The sequence below is a fragment of the Paralichthys olivaceus genome, chromosome 1 (genome assembly GCF_024713975.1).
Source record: "Paralichthys olivaceus isolate ysfri-2021 chromosome 1, ASM2471397v2, whole genome shotgun sequence".
Lineage (NCBI taxonomy): Eukaryota > Metazoa > Chordata > Actinopteri > Pleuronectiformes > Paralichthyidae > Paralichthys > Paralichthys olivaceus.
The window spans coordinates 10311823-10327727 of NC_091093.1; the positions used below are offsets into that span (position 1 = coordinate 10311823).

The 15905-nt window shown below is 41.3% G+C and overlaps 1 protein-coding gene across 13 annotated transcripts in view; it reads right to left on the reverse strand.

Annotated features, from left to right (window-relative positions):
* The window catches only part of celf6 (CUGBP Elav-like family member 6), a 138355-nt gene that overhangs the window by 12806 nt on the left and 109644 nt on the right, over positions 1-15905 (reverse strand). For 4 of the 13 annotated variants that reach the window (XR_011239640.1, XM_069516981.1, XM_069517409.1 and 1 more), the window contains 7 exons: positions 13984-14157; positions 12964-13111; positions 11589-11738; positions 10680-10742; positions 10021-10101; positions 6153-6296; positions 1043-1192 (listed from right to left, as the gene is read on the reverse strand). Coding sequence is in view for 12 of the 13 variants with exons in the window: in XM_069516981.1 (XP_069373082.1) it covers positions 1065-1192; positions 6153-6296; positions 10021-10101; positions 10680-10742; positions 11589-11738; positions 12964-13111; positions 13984-14157 (888 nt within the window). In the remaining variant the exon portion in view is untranslated. The remainder of the gene's footprint in view (positions 1-1042; positions 1193-6152; positions 6297-10020; positions 10102-10679; positions 10743-11588; positions 11739-12963; positions 13112-13983; positions 14158-15905) is intronic. The other 9 variants (XM_069517473.1, XM_069517286.1, XM_069517180.1 and 6 more) reach the window with 6 other exon arrangements.

Here is a 15905-nt window from a genome sequence, read left to right on the forward strand (position 1 = left end):
TATAAGCACATGCTAAAAACGTTCCCTGGATTGTGCTAAGCAGCAGACAACTCTAATGCTGAGCTATTATCGGGGAGAAATGATTGCTAAATGCTTTTTATAAATCTGTAGCTCAACAACTTGCATTGATTGTTGACGGCAGCCTCAGTAGAAGGGTAATCATGCACAGCTGGGTATTGATGATGTCATCAGTCAGCAGTGAAGTATCATGCAGGTACAAATTAGATTTCTCTCCCCAGAAGAAACAAAAAACATTGAGTGGACAAAAACCTTGAGAGGCTGGTTCTTTAAATAGAGGCTATGCAATTTGGAAAGTGGTGTCCTGATGTTTTCACAGATATGTAAAAAAAAAATGTTGACCTGAACATCTGATGGGGACAGAGTCAGGTAACGATTACAGATGTAAAATGTTACTTTACCAGTAGTGGACCATATTTAATACTAAGTTAGATAACATGTTTCATATTTAATTAGATTGGTGAATAAATGGTGGATAATGATGGGTTCTGTTTTTTGATAGTGATGCCTGGGAATTCAGTCCATTGAATTTCACCTCCTTAACATGTACCCCACAGTTGACGTTTTGACACAGGCAAGAACCCAGGCAAACTTCTAATGGATCCAGCAGTATTCTTTTCACATTTTGAGATTGGGCGCTTTTCAGCATTGTCGTTGATTTCTCAGAGAATAATTCATGGATCTTGATGAAAAGACCATTCATGTTTGGGGGACTGACATGTACGATTGTGTGCGTTTTGGTGCCTGTAATGATAAAAATCTAAACTTAGTGAATTTAAATGTGGTTTCAAAAGGGGACTGTTGGGCCTTGGCCGAGTTATTTTCTCTACCCAGACTTGAAATACTCCTTGTTTGTGGATCAAAATTAAAACTTGAGTCCTTGCTCTTTGACATTCATGTCTACTGTACCAACAAGACTGTGCTAAATCAATAGCTACTTAAATAAAATGGACAGTTTGTTTTTTAACACTCATTGGATGACGTGACATTTCCTGTTGTGTTATGGCATTGGCTGTTACTGTACCTGGCTATGGACAGCAGGCGAGTCAATAAGGTCGGTTGGCATCCTTTGGCCGCTTTAGCTGCACCTTCAGCCTCTTCATGCCTATCTGAAACCCGTTCATGGCCTGGATTGCGGCTTGAGCACTGGATGGATTATCAAAACTCACAAAGCCTGAGACAAGAATGCAGAATGGTGGAGAGAGAGTGAGAGATGGGGGCATAGAAAAATGGAAAAATGGAAAAAAAGAACAACACATGAAGGGAGAAGAATGTGGAGGGATGAGAAATGGATAAGGATATAGATGGGGATAATAAAAACAATGAGATGTGAAAGAAAAATAGGGAAGACAAAGAAGAAGACCCTTTATAACTCTCAACAATGATACAACAATAGGTCTTTATTTTCTCTTTTCAGCAGATTAATTGAAAATCTCTGAATTAAAACGATTACATGAAATACAACAATGGCTAATAACACAGATATTAAAAATCAAACAAAGAGGAGCTATTAGAATTCAACTTGAACAGAGAACAAAAAGAAAAAAAAAACATGAAAAGGTGTTAAACGATTAGAAGGGGAAAATTAGTTTCATGTTGTGTGTGGATTTGTAGAGGAAATCAGTGTCTGTAAATGTTACCTGGCTGCTGAATGAGTGGCAGGTCTGTGTGTCTGTTTGTGTGTGAACGTATAATTCCATGTGCGGGTGTGTGACTGAGCGTGTATCTGAGTAAAGGGCACGGGGGCCGTGACAAGATGCTAGGAGCAAGGTGTGTAGGACGGAGGTGCCTGCTGCTCTGAGTTATCACCTGGGTGTCGGGGCGGAATGAGCCCACAGCTTTCCACGCCAGGACTCCTTGCCTGCTCTTATCAGACACCTCAGTGATTGACGGCCCAAATTTTCTGCCTGCCAGCTGATTTGATCACACCGCTATGGGCCCAATTTAATTTGGGGGGAGAGGGCAGGCTTTTGTCAGTGCGGGTGAGATAAGGCAGCTTCTTTTACAAACCCTTTAAACAAACTGAGCAGGGAAGGGCCTGTCAGTTGGCAGTGATCCCCCCCATCTCCCAATCTTACAAACATGCACACACGCTCACACCATCCCTGGCTTTAATGAATCTCCATACCTCACATTTACATCCACATGCCAAGACGGTGATAGGTAGCTGGGGGTCAAAGCACAGAAGAAGAGGAGAGGACGCAGGAGAACGCGCCGCAAACTTTGAGCACTGGAATCCTTGTGTATAACAATAAAAGCAGAATGGGTTTTTTGAGCAGGTCTCCACTTCAGCTGTTTTTCTCGAGAGAAAGTAACTGGCTGATATTTCATGTCTTTGATGCAGCACAGACTTTGTGGAGCAGGAAAACTCAATGCTCCAAACGCTACCAGTGTTTGAGGTATGGCTCTCACCGCAGCCATCCATATCAGCAGAATGTCTGTACACATTCTAATGTTATGCATTTTTAATAGAAAGTTGCAAACATGATTTGGGTGACAGTGGGGAAAAAACAAGATGAGCACTGAGAAGTAGAGAATGATGCACTACATAAGTCTCACAATGCTGTACAAAGAAAGAGCTATAAGAAATGAATCTATGCACTATTGATATATGACAATCTTTTTCTGTATTAATGCAGGGTGCTGTACAGCAGAGTTGAGCTTCTTAGAAGTCAGAAATTCTCCAGTAGAGCTCTCAAAGGCAGAGCAGTGCTGCCAAATGTTTTGAGTTTTGATCTATTTTAAAGCCCCCATGCCTGCGACAGCGATAGTGGCCAGACACATTATGTGTTTGGTATTTCGTCAATCCTTAACAATTTTGTGAATAAGATATCTCAAGAACACCTTCAGGTGTTCTGCAAATTTGGTACAAACGTTCAGTCAAACTCAAAAATTAATTGATTTGATTTTGGTGGTCAAAGGTCAAGGCCGCTGTGACCTCACGAAACACATTTTTTGTCATGTGAATGTAATATCTCTGAAGCGTCTCCATTGATTGCTTGCAAATTTGGATTTGGGCGTTCAAACGTCAAAATTTAAGGTCACTGTAGCCTTACAAACGTCTTTCGCTTGTGAACATCTTCGGGATGCATGGAGAGAAACCTTTCAAAAATGGCTCAAATGTTCACTTAAGATTCACGGATTAACTGATTAGATTTGGCCTTTTGAACGTGATATCTCAAGTCTGCCTTTTGGTATATTTCTTCACATTTTGACCAGATGTCACTTGGACTTTAAGATCAACTGATACGTTCAAAGGTCATGGTGACCTCAAAAAGGTATTCAGACTGCACAGGTTAGCAGAGGCATTTAACTGCAGGGCAAATTCTACTTTATGTGTATTTTAATTATTCATTTAATATTATTTTATATATATATATATATATATATATATATATGTGCTGATATAATTGTCTTTTCCTCTGTGGCTCTTAAAGACTTTAAAAGTATTAAACTCATTCTAAAGACGGTAAATCTGAATCATTGTATGACAAACCTTAACAGGCAACTTTCTCCGACTTAAAAGTCAGAAAAAGAAATAAGAAAAAGTGAAACCACTATGAAAAAAAAAAACAACAGAACAAAAGGTAGATCCTGCTTTCAGAAGCCCTTCAGGTAAATTGCATCACTTTGTGTGAATTTTCTTTCACCGTATCTAAAAAGCAGAGGGTTTTTCTATTTTTGGTGTGTGTCTTTCTGTTCTCGACAAACCTTTTGAAATCCATTTCGAGCTAAATCCAGCTAATTCCTTTTAACAAGGTGAGCTTTGATCACTTTTAAAAGTCAATATTGAGTGACTAAACGCTGAGGATTAAGACTAATGTTGTTCCCATAGAGTCCCAGATTAAATTAAACACATATAGCTCTTAAACTGTGAATGGTGGATAATGTGAACTTTACATTTGAATGAGTCAATAGAGCACAACACAGGCTAATACCACAGCCTGTTAATGTGTGAACAGTATTTAATGTTAAAGATGAACACAAAGTTACATCACCCTTGTCCTACATGGGTTTAAAGCGTGTCAGTTGTCATCTTATTTACTTTAAATTGGTTGGGTTCAATATTTTAGAAATCCTTTTATATCTTTCTCATCTCACCTGCACTTTTTAATACCACACTCTTTTACATATTCGTATCAATTTTATCACCTTAGTGAAAAACCTAAACTAAACAGACGTCTGTCTGAACTGACACTGATGCCTCCCTACAGAGAATACTCAAAATCCTAGTCCAGACACACTTTAGGAATACGCTTCAAGTGCTGCTCCAATGACCTTTTCATCATAGTGGAATTTCTGAGCTTTTCTGTAAACACTCATTCACTCGAAAAGTGACGTCTGATTAACTCCTCTCAAAATCTCCAAAATCTACCTGTGCTGTAGAGGAGTCTCTGTGGAAACTCAAAAGAATCATTCTAATGTGGTTAGCAATTTGCTAAAAAGTACTTAACTTAAAATGATCAATTCAAGCTTAATATTTACCAGACTGTAAGCTATTGTATTTAGTTAACTTTTAGACTTACAAGCTTGTGATAAGTGATAAGTGTTGGTTTTATTCACTTGTTTATAAGTTTTAATCAGAAGAATACATTTAATTAAATATATTATATATATTAGAAAATGTCAGTTTAATTTTAATAGACAGTAGGAAAGTTAAAATCTTGGTTTATTATTATTTAATGAAAAGCTGACATACCCCCCTGGATTGTTTTTATGTGACAGATTATTAACATATAATTTCTTATTTTGTCCTCTTGGAATACACATTACACAAGAGTGCTTAAGAAATTACCTCTTCAGTTTATAGCCAGGACTTTAGTTTTAGTTAGCATTCCCATGTAAAGCACTGAAGCGATCGGTAGCTAATTATCCATTTTTTTCCACCCCTTTATATTATGCACATACAGTTTATCTACATACATGTCTGCTACCCGTGAGTTTAGGCCTGATGGCATGGTTCTATCAGGCGGCCTAATAACTTTTCCCTCTTAATGCGCAGCGTCATCTTACTAATTTGTTAATGTCTTACAAAGGAGCCCTGGGGCTTCTGCTATAAAAAAGGAGTGAGAAATTATTTTTTTAAAACACACACACATAAAAGAATCGTGGGTTAATTTGCTGTTTTTCAGCCAAGATCTTAATTACTAGCCATGGAAAATAAGCCAGTGAGACTGATGAGGTCGCCGCCCCTTTGTCCTTCCCCCTTGGTGACTGACGGATAGTGATAGCAAGAGACATATGTTTATAGAGGAGCAGACAGAGGGAGAGAAAGTGAGAGACTGTCCTGAGAGGGACAGAGAGAGAGAAAAGGGAGGAGAAAGCCTCATAGACGTGGCATGTTGAAGAGAAAGTGAAAGAAAGCCAATGCTGCATGGGAGTCTCTCTCTATTTTTCTCAGTGACTGTCTCCTGGGTGCTGCTGTCCAACTGAATCAACAGCAAGGCCCACACCAGTCTATTATTATCTCTTTAAGCTCATGGATTCCACCTGCACCGCCTCCACCCTGATGAACTGGTTTGCTGTGTGGGAGGCAAGAGAGGAGGAGGGGGAGATGGGATGCTGCTGGGTTGCCCGACTGGAGGATTGTGGGTGGGGGGTGTCTGGGAAAATGCTTTCCTCTTGGGTATAAAGGAGGCTGGGAATGGCAGAGGAGAGGGAGATGGATACTGATTGTGTTAGGAGTGGTGTGATGGAGAGGGTGATGAACAGATGTGTGGAGCAAGTGGCAATTGTGGAAGGATCTTGGGGTCAGTAACCAGACGAGGGCCTCATTCATTGCAGAGCGTCCAGCCCCCAACACCTCGCTCCCCACTTCCCCTGCCGTCCAAGCCCGACCATCTTGTTAGATATGCATGTGTGATAAAGCCAGGGAGCATGTGTGCATCGCTCCCGTGTCCCTCCTCACCCCCCTGCTCAGTGGCATGTAACGGCACCTTTAAAATGTTAATTGCAACTTGATTAGGATAGACACTGGGAATAAAAGCAAAAGCAAACACTAATTGCAGGAAAGCAACAAGAGGCATGAGATGATTGCCAAACACAGCCCCTGTGTGACTTTGTTTATTTAAATTATGTCTTTATTTTCTTTCTTTCCCCCTTTTACTTTTCTTCAACGTGAATTTTTGACTCACCGAAACATTTGCTCTGATTGGTCGCTCGGTCCACAAACACTTTGGCAGAGATGACGTTGCCAAAAGGCAGGAACATTTGCATGAGCTCCGCATCTCCGAACTCCTGGGGCAGGTGATAAATAAACAGGTTGCAACCTTCTGGCCCTGGTGATGAGAGAAAGTCAACATAAACAAGAGATGCCAATGAGCGAGAGACACTGACCATAATAACAGTGGTGGAAAATTATTTACTTAAGCATTACTCAATAAAGCAATGAAGATGATAATCAAAGGAACATTGGAGCCATATGGCACAAATATTAGTTTTTATAGATATACAGTATTCACACAGGCTGTTCGGTCAGCTCTTTTCATGGTTTCAATTCAAATCCCTGAGAACCTCATTTCACACAACAACTGGATAGATAGGTGCCACCTTAGTAAATCTCATTTTACAGTTTAATTTGACTATTGTCTCGTAATCGCTGTGCGCACATGTTAACAGCCATGGAGAAACACAGATAGGAGAGGTTAAAGAGAAAAACAGTGATAAAAACAGAGACAACAGGAGGAAGAAAAACAAAGAACCACAGATTGAAAGAGAAACTCTGAGACGGTTATACTGAGAAAGTGAAAAACATACAGAGAAAGACAGAGACGTGGAGGAGGCAGAGCACGCATTAAGACATAAGCCAAGTGTTTGCCCCAATTACTGTGTGACAGTAGGACTGTCTTCCAATCTCTCTCCATCCCTCCACACTCATCCACCCAGCTGCCACATATTGTACAGACCAATCTGGAGAAAGGCAGGAATGAACTGGAGGGAGACGGAGACAGAAATGGAACCATGGACAGACAGAGAGAAAAAGAGAGGGAGAGAGATGTGATGGACTCGCGGACAGTGTGCGTGCAGCTGGCAGCCCAGCTAGCGTTCTCTCCTGTCTCATTGCTCAGGGTGATCGTGTGACGAGATGAGACCAGGGCTGGTGAGAAGGCTGATAAGACGGCTGCAGTGGTGACTGCCTGTAGTGCTGCTGTGCCTCAGAGAGATAGAGGATGCACATGCACACACAGGTTGACAAAGTGGTGATAGATATATATATATATATATAATTCTATTTATTTAAGGAAGAATCTCAGCTCTGTCTTTTTAGGTTTAGAACTCTACAGAAGACCTCCTACTTTGAAAAGAGGAACAGGAATGTGTTAAACTGGTGTGTAATGACGGTTCATGTTGTTCTTGCTAAAATAAAGCCCCTTGTTTTTATAAATGACAGCTTCATACCAGCCTTTCACATGCTGATAGTTGGATCTGGCTGCATTCATTATACAGAAATACTGGTTGTATGGCTTGTTCACATAGCTTAGGGTGAGAATTTATTATGTTATGATTCACATATGCAATATGTATGCATATTTATTTTTTTTAAAGCAGAGGAAATATATCAAATAATTGTCTGTTTACAGGTCACAGGCAGTGCTACTTATACTCAGCCTTGTAGGACTCCAGAGGGAGCTGTGCAAAGTCTGATAAATTACCTCAAATGATGTAACATGAGGTAACATCAGCAGAGGCTATGATGACTATTCACACTAAAAACCTGTGGCCATGCAGTTAGAAACAAATGCGCTTACCCAGTGTCTATACAACTACCATAACACAACTGAATTAGGTTAAAGTTGGATTTGGGAAATGTAGTTTTGACAAAGAAGTTTATACAATAAACTATCCACTGTAAATCTGTGTGCAACGAGAACTTGCTATTTTTCCGATACATTGATAATGTCAGATAACATACTGTCGTGTCAGTTTTACTAAACACTGAGACAAAAAGAAAGTTTTGACCTCAATAAAGCTTCTTTATTTTTTCTCCTTTTGCTGGTCCGTCAAGCATCCACTGACATTTGATGAAGATTGAGATTTGTTGCTATGTCTTTTCACAGAGTATCATCTGCAAATTATTCAGTGGGGATGTATCTAACCCAGTGCTGTTGAAATGGGTCTTAGATTGTGTCCGAAATCACTCCTGCATTCACTCCTTTCTTTAATAGATCCATAATAATCAGTAACATTCATGTACTAATCATTGTCATTTTGAGTCATTGCTGTCAGTTGTGGACTTAAACAAATGCCATTTTCACATCTATAAAATGCATAGCAATACATTGTCTGTAGCATACACTAATACTAATATACATTTTTTTTCTTTCTGTTGTGAAGTGGCCCAATATAGTTGAGACATTTTCACAGTCAGAATTATGAAAGTCAGATTAAATAGCAGAAGGTAATCATAGTATAGTATCCGCAATGCAGTGTACCCACCTTTACACTCTCCATGCAGGGATACCCTTTACTTTTTAACAGGTAATTAATTTACTGTATTGATTTAAAGTTAAGGCATATGTAGTTTATCCACCAACAGTTGACAGTACTGCATTTCTCTGGCCGTAATGTATACAGTATTGATATTTAACGCTGTTTCATACTGAAATGCTACCATGTTGCCTCAGATGTTCAGTTGAAGTAAAAAGGACACACATTGTCAAATAGTACAGTAAAGATTTGTCTGGTTAAAATTATATTTTAGGATTTGGGAGGATTTTATTTATTGATCTACACACACACAGGCTGATAGAATACATTGTTGAAATTGTCGTCTTTCAGAGGGAGGCTGAAGTTGAGGCTTGACTGTGCCTGTGTATTCCGGTGTAGGTGTCTCTTGTTAAATGGCAGAGCTGCACACTGTGGCAGTGGACTGAGACAGACTGGGAGAGCTGCCAAAACTCAGAGGAGGCCAGAACTCAGACATGCCACAGGCTCAACCAAGAATAGCTTTGTGAGTGTGTGTGAAAGAGAGAGAGTCTTTGTCTCTGTGTGTTTGCATGACCAAGACTTCTATCATTTAACAGTGAACAATTAAAATGTTCAGTGACAGATGGATTGCCATCATTTTAGGATAAGTTAAGCAGTTTTCAGACATGAATGCAGGAAAATGTCAACTCTCAATTTGGTCTTTCTAGGTTGACAACACAGTCGGTGTTTGTGTAAGCCACCTCTTTTCCATCTTAAAATATTGGTATTCTTTTTCAGTTTTGAGTCTTGTGCCCGCTCACTTGTGGTGAATCCTCCGGAGGATCTCCTGCTGTATTGTCACTTGGGCTCAATTCAGTTTTTACTGTGGGGCTGGCAAGAGAAACTCCAGAGAAAGTCTGGAACCTCTGACTCTGCCACTTGTGTTCTCACATACAGCCCTTCTGGATAATTTAAAGAGATTATCTGGATTTGAATGCATGTCTGAAGGCAGCTTTAATGAGGCTACACTATACTCACACACTTCTGCATGCCCCCTCACTACCAAAACTCACAAACATACAACTTTTTCTCCAGGCCTTGTGCACAACACTGAACTTCAGCGCTCCTATAATGAATATTAATGCAACTCTAAGCTGTTTCATACAATCATATAGATGAATAATTGAGACCGACAAATGGCGTCAAAAAGGGTGATTTACCATCACAGTATATCCTATGCTTTATTACATCTGATGCTGTGGCATAAGAATGAACACTAGACCAGGAATGGTAATAAATGATTATGCATGCAGCTAATTAATCTGATGAATATTTATAACCACTTAAACACATTGTAATGGACTGATTAAGCAGTCCAACGTTGCGAGTTTGAATTAGTGCAGTTTTTGAATAATGACAGAGTAACTTTCCATCTCACTGCTAATGTTCTTCTCTTTAAATGGGAAACCTTTTTCTCACATTTTCCCCAGCCAGTTTTTCCCCTCCCTCGCTAATTCAAAGCAGCGCAGCTACATTAGAATGGAACATGGCAATTATCACCTTTTATCTTGGGTGGGCGCGCTTGCTCGCTCTTACCTTCTCTCTGTTGCTGGGGAATGATGGTTGGTTGCTGAGGGAACGCTTGGCTGATTGGCGCATAGGCGGCAGGGTAGGCTGCTGTTACAAAGGGAGAACCAGAGTGGATTTTTTCACATCATCATTTTCATATTTAACACAACAAAACTTCAAATCATTATTCCATAGTGTTCATTGGCATCCTCTAGACACTGTATAAATAAATTGCATTAAGACTTGGAGCCGGAACTCATTTGACTAGTGGATCACTACACAAAGAGTACAGGGAAATGGGAGTGGAGTGCAGTTCAACTGAGCAGACACACAAAGAAAGAGAGGTAGACTTAACACCATGTTAATAAAAGCAGATATCAGCCACTATGCAGTGGACTGAGGGGTTGTATGTCATCCCTCATGTAGGAGGCTATCACAGGTTCACACCCTTGTGATGTACTTTTGGAATTAATACTTTTTGTGTGAGTGTATAATCAAGTCAACAACGAAAATCCTTTTAAAATCCTAATGTAAAGTAGCCTAATCCGGGAGGAAATTGGCTAGTTGTCTGGCTATCTCTACCTGTCATAGTGTCTACTGATGTGACAAACAGAGAGGGAGAGGGTAGAGGGGAAGAGACAGATGGAGGGAGTGAGAAAGTAGAGGAGGTAGGAGAGACGGATCACCTGCGTAGTGCTGGACACCGGCATAAGCCTGTTGGAGAGGGTCGGTCACAGTTGGACTCTGTGCTGCAGAGACGGGAAGAGAGGCAGAGAGAAGGGGTGTCACAAAGAGGAAAACGATAGCACAAAATTCAAAGCACAAAATTCAAAGACAGGACAAGGAATGGTAAGAACAGATACAGAGGTAAAAAATACATATTGAGAGAACGTTAAAGAGAGGCAGAAATTAGCTTATCTGCAGAGAATCATCAGGGCGTGAGATCACACAGAGAGCAGGAGAAACATGGCTTGTCATATCTCTAAGTTATTCAAAATACTTGTTTGCCCCAGATGTTTGCATCAAATATTAACAACATGCCAAACAAACCACTTTGTAGTTCATTACAATTGCAGCTGCCTGTGCATAATGCAGAATGAGAAATGGGCGTCTGTCATTTCTTCAGGAATCAGTCCCAGACAGCATTAAGAAGCTGAGGACGGGCTGAGACACATCAAATTAACCGTAATGGACTGATGGATGAACTGATGGATTTATCATGATACTGAGGCTGGCTGCTCAGAAATCTGCCAAAGACGCCGCTGATTGACCCTCAAGCCTTAAATACTTCAGATCAAATCAGAAAAAGATATTGTGAGAGTGTGAAGTAAAAAGGTGTCTTGTCAACTCTTTAAAAACTATAATGTGATATAATTTAGTTTGTCACGACTGACAAGTTTAACTTGCATTGTGGCAATTAGGTATGTTCCTTTTCAGATCAGGTGCAATGCTAGAATCATCAAACATTCATAGATCACAATTGGTACAAGCAGGTAATCGTACAATGGAGTGTCAGGGTTTGAGCAACTGTCTCCTGACAGTGGATGGTACAATACATCTCATGTTTCTTTTATGTAAAACCTTGATTTGCTCACCTGGGTAAGGATGAATACCATTGGTGTAGATGGTCTCAGAGGTGGGCTGCCCGTTGCTCTGAGGCGGGAGGGCACTGAATCCGTTGACCCCCATCGGGGTGGCTATGCTGGGTACAGCTGTGGCAGAGATGCCTGGGGGTGTGCTGGTGCCTGCAAATAGGGACAGAGTCATTATGGAAACTGCAGGGTGCAAGGTACAAGAGGGGTACAAAAGAGGTATATTTTTAATACAGAATGTTTTCTCACAAATGTAGGACTGTACAACAGGCATGTAATGGGTCCTTATGAGCACCAATGTATCTTTTGACCCACCACAAATGGTACTTGTTGTTTGGTACAAATTGGTACCTATTCAACTGGAACTAAAAGTACAGTTGCTAAAATCAGTCATGGTAGCGAACCATTGTAGGTGTGGATGCAGGGTGGAACTGGGCAAAAAGGTTGCACTTGGGCTTTCTGGATATATTCTCGTTATTATACGCCTGTTAAAGCTATATTTTTGGCTCTTGTGATTCATAACGGCACTTTTAAAGGTACGCAGATATACAGTATATTAAATGCAGAAGCCTGAGCCTCTTCATCTAACCACCGTTCCAACTTGTGTAGATATTCCAAGTACGTCACCTTGTCATTGCCCCTTTGTGCTGATGGATTTTTATTATTTTTCTAATCCAGGTGAAGGGCATTTAGGTCTTGTAGGATTATGTTTGATGGGCATTACCTAGTGTATGTAGGCCTTGTGGATTACAAATGCCAGGTACAGCATCAAGCCTCTTTTATTTAATACATTTGCAATGACCCTGCCTCCAGGCAGCCGGGCTACTTAGTGTCGAGCCTTCAAAGCTTCTCATGACAAGGACCAAAAAGATAGTTCAGACTGGGGTCCAGGATTATCTCACACAAATCTTTGCTCTTATATTGTATAAGCCAAGGACTCTGCATCCAAAGTCATCGGATTGGCTGCGTTCCCAGAAAACACACACTGTCACAGAGACACAGGGATAGAGAGCGACGGACAGAGAGGGAGAGAGAGCGGGGGAGATAATGAGAGAGAGGAAAAGAGGGAAAGACTATAATGTGGCTGCCAATGAGTGTCAAGGAATGCTGTACATCTTCTCCCATCATGCCTCACTCAATACATGGCTCCGCTTCCTTTAATTCAACACTAGCAATGTCTGCTTAAGTCCAGAATAGCAAGCCTACATCTTAAACAATGTAACAAGGACAAAAGTTGAAAGGCCTTGAATGAATACATTTGTACTGCTCCTATAATTCTTGCTAATGATGAAAATGTCTCCAGGTAGCAGTGAGAAATGGAGAGATGAGTCCTGCATGCCAGTTAGTGTATGTGTGTATGCATGTATGTCGCCTGTACCTGAGGACGGTGTCATGGGAGTAGCCACCAGGCCGTTGACATTGAAAGCTGCCATTTGCTGCATTTGCGCGGCAGCAATGGCTGCCATGGGGTTCAGGTAGGACCCTTGTGTCGCTGCCATCAGGGCTGCTTGCTGTTGCATCATCTGCTGTAGGATTAAAGAGCAGTGGGGAGGAGAGGCGAGTGAAGGGATGGAGGGAAGGACAGAAAAGGAAAGGAGGGTGAAATAGCCGCAGGACCAGAACATGTTTACTCTCACATCTCTGTTTGCTTGGCCCATGCCTTGTACTTGAACAGAGTGGTCTGTGTTGCCCTGCAGCGCTGCTTCCCAGCCACTCTAACACTGCTTTGGTCTTGTGCTCATTATACTGACACACGATAAAAGCTGGAACAACTTTAGCAAGCTGTGTATCTATATGCAATGTATATATGAGTGTGTAACAGAAAAAGGGCGGCAGTGGTGGCAGAGTTAGTGGAGAGATTTTGCGTGAGCGGGTGATTCTCACCTGTCAGGGTGAGTTGTTAGCTACTGTATGAGTGCAAAATCTCACAGACTCTCATGTGTGAATATGAAGAGGGGATGGAAGAGACAAGGGGTGTGGGTTCCTGGTAATGACACGCACCTCTGTTTGAGTGTAAAAGAACACTTGTAAGCAATGTAAGCAATGAAATGTTAAAGAGGCAAGCTCGGGTTGGCAGTTTAAATTCAAAGACCAAGTCAGGAAATGTGAGAATGGGAAATGAGTGTGAAGTGGATGCTTGCAACTGTGTGAAAGTAAAACAGTGAAGCACTGAGCATACATGATAAGCAGCTTCCCTGGACAAATGAAGGGATAAAAAAACAAAAAGCAGTGCAACATTTTCTGTAAAAGCCCTGTGTAAATTTGGACTTTAACAGCCATTTAATGGTGTGAATCACTTAAAGAGTTGTTTTCTGGGAGTGTCACATGCCTGGTGGGAGAGATTGTGAGTTTAAACCGCAAATCACAACAGTTTTTGTTATTCTTTTTAAAAGCTCACCGTCTCCTCCCCCGCCGGGCTGAGACTTACAGCATGAGAGTAGGCGCCATAGGCCCCAAACTGGATGGTCATGGGACTGAAGATGCCGAGCTGGCCCGCCATCTGGTGCATCCTACGCAGGGTCCTTTCTTTATCGGTGTCTGCAAACTTGACTACCAGACTGGATGAGGCACCCTGGTGGGACATGTATTTTTACAAGGTTAGTAAATATGTAACTAAACATCAGTATTAATACTGGGTTTTGTAGATTCGTAGGTTCACTTTTTCACTTTTTACAATCTTCAAAAATCCTTTAAGGAGCTTAAACATAATCAAACCTATTGCCTTGGTTAATATGAGATTCACATGACCCAACAACTAAATGATGGCTACACAGTAAACAAATATATGTAGAACCTCAAAAACACAAGTGTGGATTATTTGCATAATTACAAGGGAGAAACAGCCACAAGGGTATATATGTATAACTATATAACTGATGTCCAGTGTACACAACACTTCAGCCTTCAAGGCCTAGTCCTGTATTTCTAAACCACGTAAGCCACTGGAGCTGAATATGCACATTACTGCAGTCACTTATCTGTCAGTGTTAAATGGAAGAGAATTGTGAGTGATATTTGCTTTTGTGAACTTTCCAACTCCACTGTATACACTGGGAGTGAACTGTGATCCTAACCAGGTCCCACAGGAGTCCCAGTCCCCCACTGGTGAAGCTCCACTGAATACAATCCTAGGTAATTAGCTCTGACAAAAGCCTTTGGCATGTGGAGGGCGAAGTATTGACTAATGGCTCTGCCTTATGGCAGATATAGTTCCATATTGATGTCCGTGCTCCTGAGTTTGCATCCAATTAAATCATTTGAGAGACAGAGACCAGAGTCACTTCCTCATGTGACATCCAGGCAAGGAGAGAGGGAGGGAGATTGTCTGAGTGTGAGTGAGAGACAGAGAGAGAGAGATATGGAGGATGACAAGGCTGCCAGGCAGAGAAAGCAGCTACAGATACGTTCAAGAGGACCAGGCTCCTATTTAATTACAAACAGTGTATGCTGGGAAAGAGCATGGAGCACCACCAGGACAGAAGGACACAGGCAGCCAGGGGGCAGTCAGGATATGATTAGTAAGCTCATAAAAGCAAAGACACAAGGAGAGAAAGACTCCATAATCACAACTTGGATCCATCTCTCAAAAATCTCTCATCCTGACAGGGTCAGTACAACTTCATGCTTTGATTGATATTTCCATATTTTCTTTGGATGTAGAAAAAGGAAACACTAGTGAACTGTAGGACAGTGACGCTGACCAGTGTGATTGATGCTACATACGGTTGTTTCTATGTGCACACCTGCTTCCTGTGTATGTGCCTCAGTGTATGAGAAATTGAAATCAGCAAAGCTAGACCAAATGCCTCCACAGTCCCAAGTTAAAATGCTGCCCACAGACACACATTACTTAAGCAGAACCATGCAAACATAAAATCATAGAAACAAACAAACTTGTGCCCTGTGAAGTTGAAAATTGCAGTGGCAAAGTGAGAGTGTGTATTCAGCCACAGAACAAACACACAGTCTCTGTCTGTAGTTCAGCCTTACTTCATTTCAATTCATACTAAAAAGTGTGTCCTTTTTTTGTAGGGCCTTCATGAAATTTTAAACAGGGAAAAGCTAAGCGATGGTGCCATTGAGAGGGCAGTTTGCCAAGGTGGTCTCGAGCTTTGGGGTTTGGTTCGTCATGGCTGCTGCAGCGATCCTTACAGAAAACATACTTTAATTATTCATACATTTATCCTGCCTACACTTTTACACATTTAGGCCCAATCCGATTTCCCCCCTTAGCCCTTCCCCTCTGTTTTGCGCATTTTCGTGAAGAAGGCTGTCCCGATTCTTGTTGGGATGAAGGGGGAGGGCCAAGTGTTAAGGGCT